The following is a 14,756-nucleotide window of genomic DNA, read 5'->3' as shown; positions in this document are numbered from 1 at the left end:
ACCATGTAAGGGGGGAAAGAATAAACAATTTTATTTCTATATATCTACAAAAATCGCAGGAAGACTGACTCGACTCGATGTTGGGTTGTTTCAGCGTTTGGCTTCATTTTCGTGGTCACATTGGTTTACCAAAAACTCCATCGCCGCTATCATTTCTTCAGACAGCAGCAGAATTAGCAAAGCGGGTAAGTTTTTCAAAATGAATACAACTTTATTACTAAAATTATGAGATCGTGATCGTAAGCAGATCATTTTCAATACATGTAATCTGGAAAAATGATTTGAAAACATGTATCGTACAGTAATCGATCCGTTCTGTATAAATTCTCGAGAAAACGAATTTATCAAGGTAGGAAGTCAATGTAGATGATGATATTTAAGAACGGATTTACTAAATCGATTTGGTGCGTAAGAATTTCCTTTCTGCCATGCGGATTATATTAAATCATTTCAAAGTTAACTGTATTAAAATCCCAGTTTGTAAAATCAATAACGTTTCAAAATTGACCATCGTTTTGGTCTTATAAATGTCAAACCAGTGAAGGGTTATAACTTATAGTTAGTGATCGTTAATCTCGTTAAAATCTCCTTAATTGACCATTCCCCTTGAGACTGCTTGTATTTTGTTCCTAACCTTTTAATTCGGCTATGCTGCCATGAAAATATAATGAGATTACCGACCGTCAATTATGATATTTATGATCTACTCAGGATATTTTATGATCATTCCCTATTCTCTAATGATTTAGTACCTATCGTCTTATTTCAACATGAATAAAATTGTAAGTACAGTATTAGTATGTCGTTATTCCTTTATTTAAATCTGGAAGCTTAAATCAGTGATAAGTATGTAATACTTGTTCTGGCCTACTGGCTCTACCTATGAAGCCGATAGTCGTGGATTCGATTCCCGGTATGGACATTTATTCGTGTGATGAGCACGGATATTTGTTCCTGAATCATGGGTGTTTTCTAAGTCTCTCTTCTTCCTCGCGTTGTCCCGGCATTTTGCCACGGTTCATGGGAGCCTGGGATCCGCTTGACAACTAATCCCATGATTTGGCGTAGACACTAGTTTTTACGAAAGCGACTGCCATCTGACCTTCCAACCCAGAGGGTAAACTAGGCCTTGTTAGGATTAGTCCGGTTTCCTCACGATGTTTTTCCTTCACCGAAAAGCGACTGGTAAATATCAAATGATATTTCGTACATAAGTTCCAAAAAACTCATTGGTACGAGCCGGGGTTTGACCCCGCGACCTCCGGATTGCAAGTCGCACGCTCTTACCGCTAGGCCACCAGCGCTTCGGGTGTTTTCTAAGTATTTAATATATTATATTTATCGTTTTCTGAGTACCCACAACACAAGCCTTCTTGAGCTTACTGTAGAGCTTAGTCGATACGTGTAAAAATGCACAATATTTATTTAAGTAAGATTAATTACTGTAATTACACAGTTGACCTAAAAACGGACCCTTAACTTCACGTTACTTAATGAGTACCTATATAAATATATGAAATAATTATTTAAAGAAGTGCTTCGTTTTAGTCGAACTGCTGGGCACATGTAGTCTTACTGTCTAACCCTGGTCTCACAGTATAAGCTGAGTAAGGGTTGTGGGAACGAAACAAGAATATAGCAAATATTTATATTGGAAAGTACCTATTCAATTAAAGAGGAAACACCAAGGAATAAATATTGATGCTCGTCACACAAATATTCGCCTTTACCGGGATTTGATTGTCAACTTCATTGGCGGTTTCATCACTGCTTAGATTAGACTAAACATAAAAATCACACTTATTTTGACTTCAACGATTAATAGTGGACACATGAGGCAACCAAGTCGTCGAGACCGCTTAAAAGACTTACTTTCTTTGCCGACTTCATTAAACGCACCGTGGAATAAAAACGTGACATCTCATTCTGAAGCTTAAAGTACTTGATACCTTTGTCCTTACCAAAGACAGCATTCAACTTTTTGCCGTTGCGAAAACCCGCCCTGTTTCGGCAGTAAAAGTTACGGCGGCGATGCTATCGAACGAACTTCCTGCATTTCGCAAGGGAGACACTCATACATATTCACTCCTGTCACGACTCGACAGCCATGGTGTAAGGGTCAGTTCATTACTATGCGACTCTTTAAACACTCGAGATTTCGTTGACTTGACAGCTTTCCTGATTTATTACGAAGTTTATATGTAAAAATGGGTTGTTTACGATGTAGACGGGTGGCCATGAACATGCCATGGTGCTTGCGTAAAGTGAGTAGAAAGTTAACTTTGTTTGCGTAAGTTGAACCTTGCTTTTTGTTTATGTTCGATTGCAAATTATTTAATTTGTTACATTCCCAGATGCAAAGCTGAATGCAGTGAGTTCTGTCTAGTAACGCTTCAATGTCAATTAAGCCGCATACGCGTATCATGACCGCAGCGGTAGCAATTGACATTGTTAATAACTTACAGCGAGTGTTTGTACGTGGTACGTACAGTAATGTAAAACATACTCGTACTATAATGCATCTTTTAGCTATACAAAAAAACGCTGAGGAATATACCTGCACAAAAAACAATACCGGTTCGCAAAACATAGCTTCATACTTAACGTTAAAACAAATTTAGGTACTCGTACTTATTTTTGAGCACTATCGATAAGTAAGGCATAAATCGTCTAAACAAATACGATGATGCTCTTCCCCGGATGCTATAAACGACTTTGTAGACATTTATGGCGATGGCGACTGCTTTAGACATGTTCTGTAAAAAATGTTCTAACCATCCTGCACGATGCATGATGATGTTTTATTATAATCGCTGCATAGAAAATGAATCGCTTCTAAGTAATCGTATCATGACACATACCTTATCTGAATAATGTAAGTTTTTCTTTAATAATTAAACACGGGTATGTGCACAATTGAATTTCGCAGAAATCTATCTCCATGTATTTTAATGCCACAAGAGAATAGGATAGATGGATAGACAAATGAGAATAACTTAGGGGGCACAGACTAAGTAGATAATTACCTAGTAGGTACCTACCTAGTACTTACCTAGAAGTTAGATACAAAGTGTAAAGCCTAATAAGGTAAGTTTAAGTACCTACTTATTACTTGGTCAAGATCTTACCAATATTAAACTAAAAACGAAAAGTACGACTCTCCATAAAACAGCATTTATTTATTTCCCCTATTAAACTTGTCCGTCAAAAAACCATTTGACTCGTGTGTGTAACAAGCGCAGAATAATGCATTTGTACCCAATGATTTAAGTTTGCCTTGACACAATTACAATTTCGTACAAAGGAGAAACCCACGGGAACAACAAAAGTTAATGTTTTCGCTCATCAACGACTTATCAGTCAACGACATGCAATCGCAAATTGCAGCGTAACCACAATAATTTGGCCTAATGAACTCCTATAACTCCATACTTACGAATTGAAGGAGATAACGTCAGCACGCGACGATGAAAAGGGTGGAAAATTAGTTTATTTCACTTGGGAATTTCTTTGTATAAAGTCGTTAACTTACTTTCAAATGAGTACGTTGTAATTTTTATGACTTTTACTGTTATTACTCGCATTTTGATATGTGGTTCGATAAGCTGAAGAGAAAATGGTTTTACTGGAAAGTGAAGCTCCTTTTCAGAGTCACTGCTCGCTCGTGGTCATTATTGCGCACACGCTTTTTACAGGCGTATTAAATATCGTAGAGTGATTTATATTTTCCAGGAGATTATAATACTATTGAGGCTTTATTATGTTATGGTAGCCGGGTGGATGACGTATGAGATAATTCAGCTGAAAATAGTACCCATGATTGAATTTCTCAAAACTATGGACTTATTTCATCTGATATTCGGCATCAACCCTTACGTTATGAACTTATGAATAATTGTCGTTTTATATATATATAAAATCAAATAAGTCTATAAAGCTCCTAACCTGCACGTCACCCGCATATGATATGAAAAGAGGCCTTTGTCCATCACTAAAACGTCCATGTGTAAATTACAATATAGACTGTTTTTTTACTTGTTGTTTTCGTATACTTACAGGTTTTTTTACCTTTTTTACATAGAATAATTACCACGCTTTAATTACCTATATTAATTATGAAAACACTTGCTAGGGCTCTAACCTGACTAAAATCTCACAACCTTCATTTTAAATTACTTACATAGGTAGGATTTACAATTTAGCTAGTCAAGTATCAGAAATACGTAATTTAAGTTAAATGATGGCACACACAATAATACGCATATATTATGACTGACATAGACGTTGCCATATATATTGCCAATCTCTATGAATTTATTATCCCATAAGTTTGCGCAAGACAATAGTTTTGACTACGAGAACAATGCCGCAGTGGAACGATCAAATTGTTGCCTGCAACATTAAATTAAATGAACAACTTGTATCTGCATGATTTGTACTCGTACTATGCGCGAGCGGTGGAATAAATGACGTTTATAATCGTATTGATAGGTCCGTATGTACAGACAGCGAGCGCCGTTACACTAGACTATGTAATCTTATTTTTCAGAAGAACAGGGTGAAAATTTAACAGGACTAAGACACTTCAATGAAATTTTTATTTCCCAGTGGAATCTTGTATTACGTACTAATATAAATTTTGTTGCTAATTTTCTGTTACCAAGTATGTACATATTATGGTTAAAAACATGCTTATACAGTGTAGTGTAATAATACAAAAGGTGATCATGATCACGGTCAATATCCCGGTCGATTTAAGTCTACTGATCTTAATTAGCTACTGTTAGAAATGGTTTATCACGCTAAAATTACAATTTAAGTTTGGTAACTCACTAATAAAATGTTTTATTTAAGTAACATAATTTATAGTACTTATTCTTTATTTCATTGCATGTTTGAAAAAAAAAGCACTATACCTATATGCTTCGGCGTGAAAAGGGCTTGTCAGCCTCATATCCTTAGTACTTATTCTTTATTTCATTGCATGTTTGAAAAAAAAAGCACTATACCTATATGCTTCGGCGTGAAAAGGGCTTGTCAGCCTCATATCCTTCTATCCGAATTCGCTCGCTCAGCCGTTTATATACCTACTCAGCCGGCAAGCCCTTACTATGCCACTGATTCGTACTAAACGCTACTTATGCATTCAGCTTTATCATGGAACGCCTGAGGAGCGTAACTCACTTCCTGAAAATCTCATATTCCCAGTCCACTATAACTTGGATCTTTTTAAATCGAGAGTGAATAGACATCTTTTAGGTAAGCATGCTCCTTTCTAGACGACATCGGCACTTACCATCAGGTGAGATTGTAGTCAAATGTTAACCTTTTTCGATTAAATAAAAAATATGGATAAACATAATAATAAAATTAGGAGCGTGTGTCGCGCGGAATCTTTGCCACTTCACGACATATCCATTTTGGTTTGATATAAAACAATAAGCAAACAGTAGGTACATTATAGCACATACAAAACATTCACCATAAAAATAAATATACATATAACTATCTTTATTATTGTTACAAATTTCTAAAGTAAACAGTCACAGGCAGAGGCAAATAACAAGCTCATTTTTCCGCCTGAGGAGTTAAATTTCAATTGTTTGTAGGGATTGAAATACTTGGCTTCCGTTATATAAAATATGACGTGTCTTTATATAATTGCTTTTGCATATTCGAGCCATGAAAAAGCAAACTATACGAATAAACAATAGAATATATTCGCAGTTCTACCAGATAAGAAGCACAGACGTTTTCTTACATGGTCTCTTCTACGAGTTGTTATTAGAATTACTCTTCCCAAAGACTTTAGGAACACGTTAAATTACTCGTATTTGTACTGTGATCGTATTTTTTCGGTCTGCTATAAAATATGCGATAGGAGTAGAATTGAGAGTGCAGGTTGTAGCGGAAATATTCATTCGTTAGTTACTGCAGTCGACCATTCAAATGTACTCCGATGAATATTGCAGCCAGAATCTGTACCGTGATATTTTGACATTCGCTATGTTAAAAAATGGAATGGATAGCTATATGGATCGGGTTTTTATTTGCCGGTATGTTTATTGAACCAATGCAGTCCATGTTTGGTTAACTTAAATTACGAATTAACAAACGACGGCAACAATTATTGTTTTTGTTATTCGACAGATAAATGGACGCGTGATCTTAATTATGTAGCTCGATCTTTATTCATGTTGACCGAGAGCGGGTCGAGGTTTTGATAGATCCAATATAAACAGACCTTGGGCCCGGTGTTAACTGCAGTTTAGCCAGTGAGTTTACGTCACTCGGAAAAGGCGTAAAAACTAAAAAAATACATTTTTTAAAGCGATTTTTTTCTTTAGGTACTCGTACCAGTCGTATATAAAACAACCTAACCTCGTACCTAGTACAATCGTAGAGCACATTTAATTTATTTATACCCCGTTTGAGCTTTCGAGTCTCGACATATCGTTCAAGTGTTACATCGCTAAAATGGTAGGAATGGTCGCCGCATCACAGCAGTCATTAAAACTTTTCGAATCGCTCCCTAAATGCCGATGCGTTTGCCATAACATAATAGCCACGCGTTTTTTCCCCGCGCTCTCGACTTTTCCTTGCCATTTTCGCTGATGATCACAGTTTTTAATCAAACAATGAGACGGTATCTGTTTGTGAACCGGCCTTGAATTCGCATTGGTTGTGCGAGGACTGGCAAATCGCCCAGCATAACTAGAACTTAAAATCTGGACAAAATATTCGTAATCGGAGAGGATCCTTACAATAGATTGTTCGGCCACATCTCAAGCGATCAGAATGACATCCGTTGCCTGTTTCTCTTCTGACATAATGAGCTCAATTCAGAAGTTGGAAAAATTCCCAGATATTTTCTTTCACAATTTAAAGGACCGGATAATTTTCATGAATGAATAGGACCTTGTTTTTTGCTGGTTTAATATGGAAGCTTTGAGTACAGACTGCTTTTAGCGTAGTGTTTTTTCAGTCCCAAGCTACAGGGTGATATTTCAGTGTTGTTATCTTAGGACTTCAATAAGTAGTTTTTGGGTGCTTCAGTTATTTGACATGTTAAGCTTATTAAAGTAGAAACATTTAGTTTTAACGTTAATTCCATGATGAAGTAATTACAATAATGTTTGCATGGTATTGGCAACATATTCAATAGTAAAAGAGTGGAAACGTACACACTAGAGTAGAAGAAACGGGCCACATTGTATGGAAAACTACGTATAAGGTGACTCAAACACTTCGCATTAACTAAAATTCGCCCTACGCCATTATGACTGTTAAGATTATGTCCGGCTGTGGGATGCAGTTGGCGTAATGAGTAATGATAAAAAACGTTATTATAGCTTCTTATCAGACTAGCATTCATGCAGGAAATCAGAAAGTTACTGTGGTTGAGAAACCTCAAAGATACGTGACATTTCGCGATAAGTTATGATGATAGTAATAAGAGAAACTATATTGCATGTTGCGTATCATCGTTAACAGAATGTGGCTCTTGCACCGTCCCATCTCCACGGACTAATCTAAAAGCGGGCGGACCGGTGGAAAAGGCCGAAATTTTGAAACGTAATAATAATAAGAGCCTCGTAGAGAGTTCCTTTTTGTATCATTTGGCGTTGAAACTCTAGGTCTATGAGGGCCCAGCGTGCACAAGTTTTTGCAGAAATCGCAAAGCGTCAGGTTGACATAACTGGTGACCGAAGAGCTGGCGGCTTCCTAGCACAACTTATCAGCATTGCGATACAACGAGGGAATGTCGCCAGAATCCTTGGTACAATGCCTCAAGGGCCTATTATAAATTTTAGTTATTCATTTAGTTTTTTATTTTAGTATTTGTACAGTTACTGTAATAGCTCTGTATATATCTATTATGTAAATGTGAAGTAAAATTTGTTTGATTCTAAGGCAATTTTAGTATTTGGTCAACTATGTATGCCTAGCCAAGCGCAACTGGCACTTCGATTTCCCAAAAACCGCAAAATTTGATTCTAAAATTTTACACAGCATGGAGCATCCTGCTTTAAAAGTTTGTCTTTGGTCTGAGACACCTGTGTCAATGCATTTTGTTTGTTTTATACAGAAATTCTTGAGGAATTGAAAAGGCTAACAAACATAAATCACTTCTTGGCACTGTTTACTTGTTGACGCCCCTTTATTTATCCCTTTACACTCTTTACAGCATGTCATATAAAAGTTATTTTTTAAAATTTGAAGTAAAGCTATTACAATAGAGTTGAGCATTATAATTGCCATACTGGGTGTAATTTTTTAGGTGATACAAGATATATGCACGCGATTGTACCTGGTCATAGCAATGATCAACTTTTACTATAGCACTAGCAGTACCTCTGAAATCACCAAATCACTTAAAAAATCCTGGTCTCCACACAATTGTCGTACTGAACCTTAATATAGATCACCTGTCTATTTTTTGCAATTTCAGGGTTGCTCTCATATCAAGTTGGTGTTGGTCACCATAATTATTGCGTGCAGTCGTGTTTGTATATTTTGTGTCACCTAAAACATTACACCCCGTATATTTTGGCTTCGAATGTACTAAAGGGTTAAATGTTTGGCCTTTGTGGGGCGTAGTTACATAATGTTACATAACATTGATGTGTGACAGAGACAACATAATACAACACCAGCAATATTATCATGTTGTCCCTAATGTCCCTGTCACACGATGTTGTATAACGTTATATAACAGCCAGTTTAGGAGCACTATTACCCCTCTAAAAATCTATGGTCTAACCCGTTAATTTTTTCAACAGTGCACGTGTTACGAGATACGGAGCTGCCCCTGGAGGTGGCCTCGGCCCTGGGACCTGAGGTTCAGTTCGTGCTGAAGTACATCGATACAGGTAAGTCATTATAACGGTTACTTATTTTCAAGGGTGATTATATGGTCTCCAGATAAAAGCAATTTTATTTTTTCAAATAAATAATATAAATGAAAAAAAAAAACCTGAAGGGCTGCGGGCTTGACTAAGTCTCATGGCTCAATATTACATAGTATTTGACCAAAATATGATGTGATGATAAGACCAAAGTATGATGTGTATACGAGTTGTGGTTCAAAGTAACATCATGGCTTTCTAAGATTTTAGCTATATTGAAGATGCACTTCAAAAAAGATGGACGACCTACCTTATAGCGGTCCTAGCTTACGCTGTTATTAACGACGCTCCAAATACTAATGCGGTGCTACGCGTACGCGGCGTAAGCACCAACCGCTATAAGGTACTCTTTCCCGTGAAATGTCACTTATTTGGGGACAATCTTACTCAAATCGACCTAGCCCTATAGTAAGCTCATTAAGGCTTGTGCAGGTGCTAGACGAGGATTTATATTATACATATTATACATAAAAAACAACCATAACGGAGTAACATTATCTGTGATGAACTCACACTAATAAATAAATGCCCTTACCAGGATTTGAATTGAACCCGCTTGTTAGCTTATCTACCTTAACTTTACCAAAATTAAAAACCTTAGAAGCACGGTCATGGTAAACCGTAATGGTGGTTACTCATGGTAATGACTTGGAATTTGACATTTACGCGCTAGCGACTGCGTGAACTCAATTGCATTTCCTCGATCACACCAATAGGTACATCAGTGCGAGCGAGATGGACCGCAATCGCTAGCGTAAACGTCAAGTGTCAACTCATGGTCGCCGTTCAGTTACTGATGCCAATATGCCCAACACTGACGTAGGCATGTACAAACAGCAACACTCTTAACTGTCCATTGGTGGACCTTATGCCTTTTGTAATAAGGACCACCTATGGGCAGTTAACAGTGTGGGCGATGGTACACGCTAAGTCGACCTTCGCTCGTAATTGCGTCTCTTATTTGTTCCTCTCCCTTATTGACGACTCCCATAAAACCGTCGGCGGCCGAGTGCCAATCGAATTATCAGCTTTGCCTGATCCTTATTCTGCCTTCGGAAATACAATGAAGAGTGAAAAAAATATGGGCACACATTGGATTCTAGGGGGCAAAATGTAAAGAAAGGGAGTTCTTATATCGATAAACTCAACTATCGACTTTTACGGACTTTAATTGTTGCCATTTAGGGTTCATATTAATTTGGTTGTCAATATTCTATCTTCTGTGATTATTGTCACTTGATGGTTTCATCGGAAGATCAGCGCTGGAAGCCACCAGCAACATGCTGAGATGAGGCCATTTCGTGGCACTTTATACTTTATATGTTTTTGTTATATTAAGTAATTTGTCTTGTTTGTGTTTACGAATAAAAATAATTCCATTATATTCTAATACTAACGGTATAAAATGTCCAATGTAAAGTAAACCCTATATAAATCGCTCAACAATTGAAATCCGTGAATGTACTAGTGATCGCACCAAGTTTTGCTTGTCAAAATGTAATTGTATTCAAATTAGTATTAATATGAAATAACATAAAAAACTGAATGCCCTCCTTCTTTGTTTTAAAGAGATTTTGAAACTCCAGTCAATCCGATGTCGACTGGGGTATTTTTAGTTTGAACTTAGGGCAGCGAAATCACGCAAGCTTTATGTATATAGATCGAGGGAGATCACTTGTAATGGTCAGATCAGATGAAAAGCGCCCGTTACGCAAACACAAGAAAAAACCTCATACAGAGGTGTAATGCTTTCCATACACCATACACCTGACATGATAACCACTGTGTCAAATTGATGATGTTAGAGTAGGGTTGCCATAAGTGTGGGGACTCTGACCGGGACATTTAAAGAAATTCCCGAAATGTGTTGACACTGTTGACGTAAATTCGTGAAACGTGAACGGACAAGTGTCAGCGCTTACGTCGTTCTATCCACGTACGATTAGCCTAGCTAGTTAGTCGCATTTATTGTAGGTATATTACTGTTTACCGAGTCCAGCCCTCTATTAAATAACTATGATTTTTAAACCGGGACAATTTGCTTATCGGCCGGGACGCCGGGACACCATGCTTCAAACCGGGACATGTCCCGGCGTACCGAGACGTATGGCAACCCTATGTTAGAGATACAAAATAAATGCATACACCGTAGTTTTTTAGGGATAGGCACCATGCATTTCACCATTTTCACCACCGCGAATTGACATCCCTGGTTGAGCTTTTCAGAATCAGGCTGCGAAGCCGTACCACAGATGCCCGTGAAGTTGACCACCCCAAATCGTTTGCCCGCAAATGGCATATCTATATCGTTTGTTCATCGTTAGTTCATGTTTGTTCAGTAGGTAAAATCGTAAGGACCCGATTTTAACATGCATTTTTTTTAAAAACAAAATGGGGTGGCTGTCTTCACGCTAGCCACCCCAAACCACTTTTTGTAATTTTTTTTTGTCTAAATAGCAAGATTTTCGTTAGTTCATCATTATTCAGGCATTAAAATCGTAAGGACCCGATTCCTTCATTTTTTTTGTGGGGTGGCTGTCTTCACGCTAGCCACCCCAAACCACTTTTTGTAATTTTTTTTGGTCTAGATAGCAAGATATTCGTTAGTTCATGTTTGTTCAGGCATTAAAATCGTAAGGACCCGATTCCTTCATTTTTTTTTTCATTTTTTTTGTGGGGTGGCTGTCTTCACGCTAGCCACCCCAAACCACTTTTTGTAATTTTTTTTGGTCTAGATAGCAAGATATTCGTTAGTTCATGTTTGTTCAGGCATTAAAATCGTAAGGACCCGATTCCTTCATTTTTTCTTTTATTTTTTAAAGTGGTTTGGGGTGGCTAGCGTGAAGACAGCCACCCCAAACCACTTTTTGTAAGTTTTTTTGGTCTAAATCGCAAGATATTCGTTGGTTCACGTTTGTTCAGGCATTTAAATCGTTCGGATCTCATAAAATTTGCCATAAAAAAATAAAATCGAAAAATTCATACGGAGACGCAACAAGCAATCGAGATGGATACAAACGATTCTATGGACTAAATAGAAAACTATAGACCATATATATGGTCTATAGGTTAAAACTGTAACAGTTATATAACCGTTACAGTTTTCAAAGTGGTGTAGCTGTCTTCACACTAACCACCCCAACCACTTTTGTACAAGACACTTTTGTACCTACTTATTCTTTGCAAATAAATAAATACAAATACAAATACAAAACCCGAAATCAGCCAGAGAAAAATAAAACTTGAAAATTTGAATAAATCAACTTATGTACCTTATTCAACGGCTAAAAAAAATAATGAGAATCGGGTCCTTACGATGTCACTTGCAGAATATCGTCAACTGACCATGTTGATTCAAGACAGATAGGTCATTTGCGGGCGTTAAAATCAGATTTGCCAGAAAAAAATAATACTTGAAAATTTGAATAACTCATTTTATGCTCCAAAGTCAAAGACTGAAAAAAATAGTCAGAGTCGGGTCCTTACGATGCCACTTGCAGAATAACGTCTTTGGACCATGCTTATTCAAGATAGATAAGTCATTTGCGGGCGTTCAAAACAGATTTGCCAGAAAAAAATAATATTTGAAAACTTTAATAACCCAACATATGCTCCTAGGTCGAAGGCTGAAAAAAATTGTCAGAGTCGGGTCTTTACGATGCCACTCACACAATGTCGTAACTAGATCATGCTTATTCAAGGTAGATAAGTCATTTGCGGGCGCTCAAAACAGATTTGCCAGAAAAAAATAATATTTGTAAACTTTAATAACCCAACATATGCTCCTAGGTCGAAGGCTGAAAAAAATAGTCAGAGTCGGGTCCTTACGAAGCTACTTGCAGACTATCGTCACTGGATTATGCTTATTCAAGGCACATAAGTCATTAGCGGGCGCTCAAAACAGATTTGCCAGAAAAAAATAATATTTGAAAACTTTAATAACCCAACATATGCTCCTAGGTCGAAGGCTGAAAAAAATAGTCAGAGTCGGGTCCTTACAATGCCACTTGCAGAATATCATCATTAAATCAAGCTTATTCAAGGCAGATAAGTCATTTGCGGGCGCTCAAAACAGATTTGCCAGAAAAAAATAATATTTGAAAACTTTAATAACCCAACATATGCTCCTAGGTCGAAGGCTGAAAAAAATAGTCAGAGTCAGGTCCTTACGATGCCACTTGCAGAATATCGTTACTAGACTATGGTTATTCAAGGCAGATAAGTCATTTGCGGGCGCTCGAAACAGATTTGCCAGAAAAAAATAATATTTGAAAACTTTAATAACCCAACATATGCTCCTAGGTCGAAGGCTGAAAAAAATAGACAGAGTCGGGTCCTTACGAAGCTACTTGCAGACTATCGTCACTGGATTATGCTTATTCAAGGCACATAAGTCATTAGCGGGCGCTCAAAACAGATTTGCCAGAAAAAAATAATATTTGAAAACTTTAATAACCCAACACATGCTCCTAGGTCGAAGACTGAAAAAAATAGTCAGAGTCGGGTCCTTACGATGCCACTTGCAGAATATCATCATTGAATCAAGCTTATTCAAGGCAGATAAGTCATTTGCGGGCGCTCAAAACAGATTTGCCAGAAAAAAATAATATTTGAAAACTTTAATAACCCAACATATGCTCCTAGGTCGAAGGCTGAAAAAAATAGTCAGAGTCGGGTCCTTACGATGCCACTCACAGAATGTCGTAACTAGATCATGCTTATTCAAGGTCGATAAGTAATTTGCGGGCGCTCAAAACAGATTTGCCAGAAAAAAATAATATTTGAAAACTTTAATAACCCAACATATGCTCCTAGGTCGAAGGCTGAAAAAAACAGTCAGAGTCGGGTCCTTACGATGCCACTTGCAGAATATCATCACTGAATCAAGTTTATTCAAGGCAGATAAGTCATTTGCGGGCGCTCAAAACACATTTGCCAGAAAAAAATAATATTTGAAAACTTTAATAACCCAACATATGCTCCTAGGTCGAAGGCTGAAAAAAATAGTCAGAGTCGGGTCCTTACGATGCCACTCACAGAATGTCGTAACTAGATCATGCTTATTCAAGGTAAATAAGTAATTTGCGGGCGCTCAAAATAGATTTGCCAGAAAAAAATAATATTTGAAAACTTTAATAACCCAACATATGCTCCTAGGTCGAAGGCTGAAAAAAATAGACAGAGTCGGGTCCTTACGAAGCTACTTGCAGACTTTCGTCACTGGATTATACATATTCAAGGCACATAAGTCATTTGCGGGCGCTCAAAACAGATTTGCCAGAAAAAAATAATATTTGAAAACTTTAATAACCTAACATATGCTCCTAGGTCGAAGGCTGAAAAAAATTGTCAGAGTCGGGTCCTTACGATGCCACTTGCAGAATATCATCATTAAATCAAGCTTATTCAAGGCACATAAGTCATTTGCGGGCGCTCGAAACAGATTTGCCAGAAAAAATAATATTTGAAAACTTTAATAACCTAACATATGCTCCTAGGTCGAAGGCTGAAAAAAATAGTCAGAGTCGGGTCCTTACGATGCCACTTGCAGAATATCATCAATGAATCAAGCTTATTCCAGGCAGATAAGTCATTTGCGGGCGCTCAAAACAGATTTGCCAGAAAAAAATAATATTTGAAAACTTTAATAACCTAACATATGCTCCTAGGTCGAAGGCTGAAAAAAATAGTCAGAGTCGGGTCCTTACGATGCCACTTGCAGAATATCATCAATGAATCAAGCTCATTCAAGGCAGATAAGTCATTTGCGGGCGTTCGAAACAGATTTGCAAGAAAAAAATAATATTTGAAAACTTTAATAACCCAACATATGCTCCTAGGTCGAAG

The 14,756-nt window shown here is 37.3% G+C and overlaps 1 protein-coding gene across 1 annotated transcript in view; it reads left to right on the top strand.

The window, feature by feature from the left end:
• Positions 1–14,756, top strand: part of LOC133525745 (apoptosis-stimulating of p53 protein 1-like) — a 322,549-nt gene that overhangs the window by 110,689 nt on the left and 197,104 nt on the right. Inside the window, exon 4 of the mRNA XM_061862118.1 lies at positions 8,784–8,873. Within this exon, the coding sequence (XP_061718102.1) occupies positions 8,784–8,873 (90 nt within the window). The remainder of the gene's footprint in view (positions 1–8,783; positions 8,874–14,756) is intronic.

The sequence above is a fragment of the Cydia pomonella genome, chromosome 15 (genome assembly GCF_033807575.1).
Source record: "Cydia pomonella isolate Wapato2018A chromosome 15, ilCydPomo1, whole genome shotgun sequence".
Classification (NCBI taxonomy): domain Eukaryota; kingdom Metazoa; phylum Arthropoda; class Insecta; order Lepidoptera; family Tortricidae; genus Cydia; species Cydia pomonella.
Note: the sequence above shows the minus strand (reverse complement) of the source record. Positions and strands in the feature narration are given on the sequence as shown.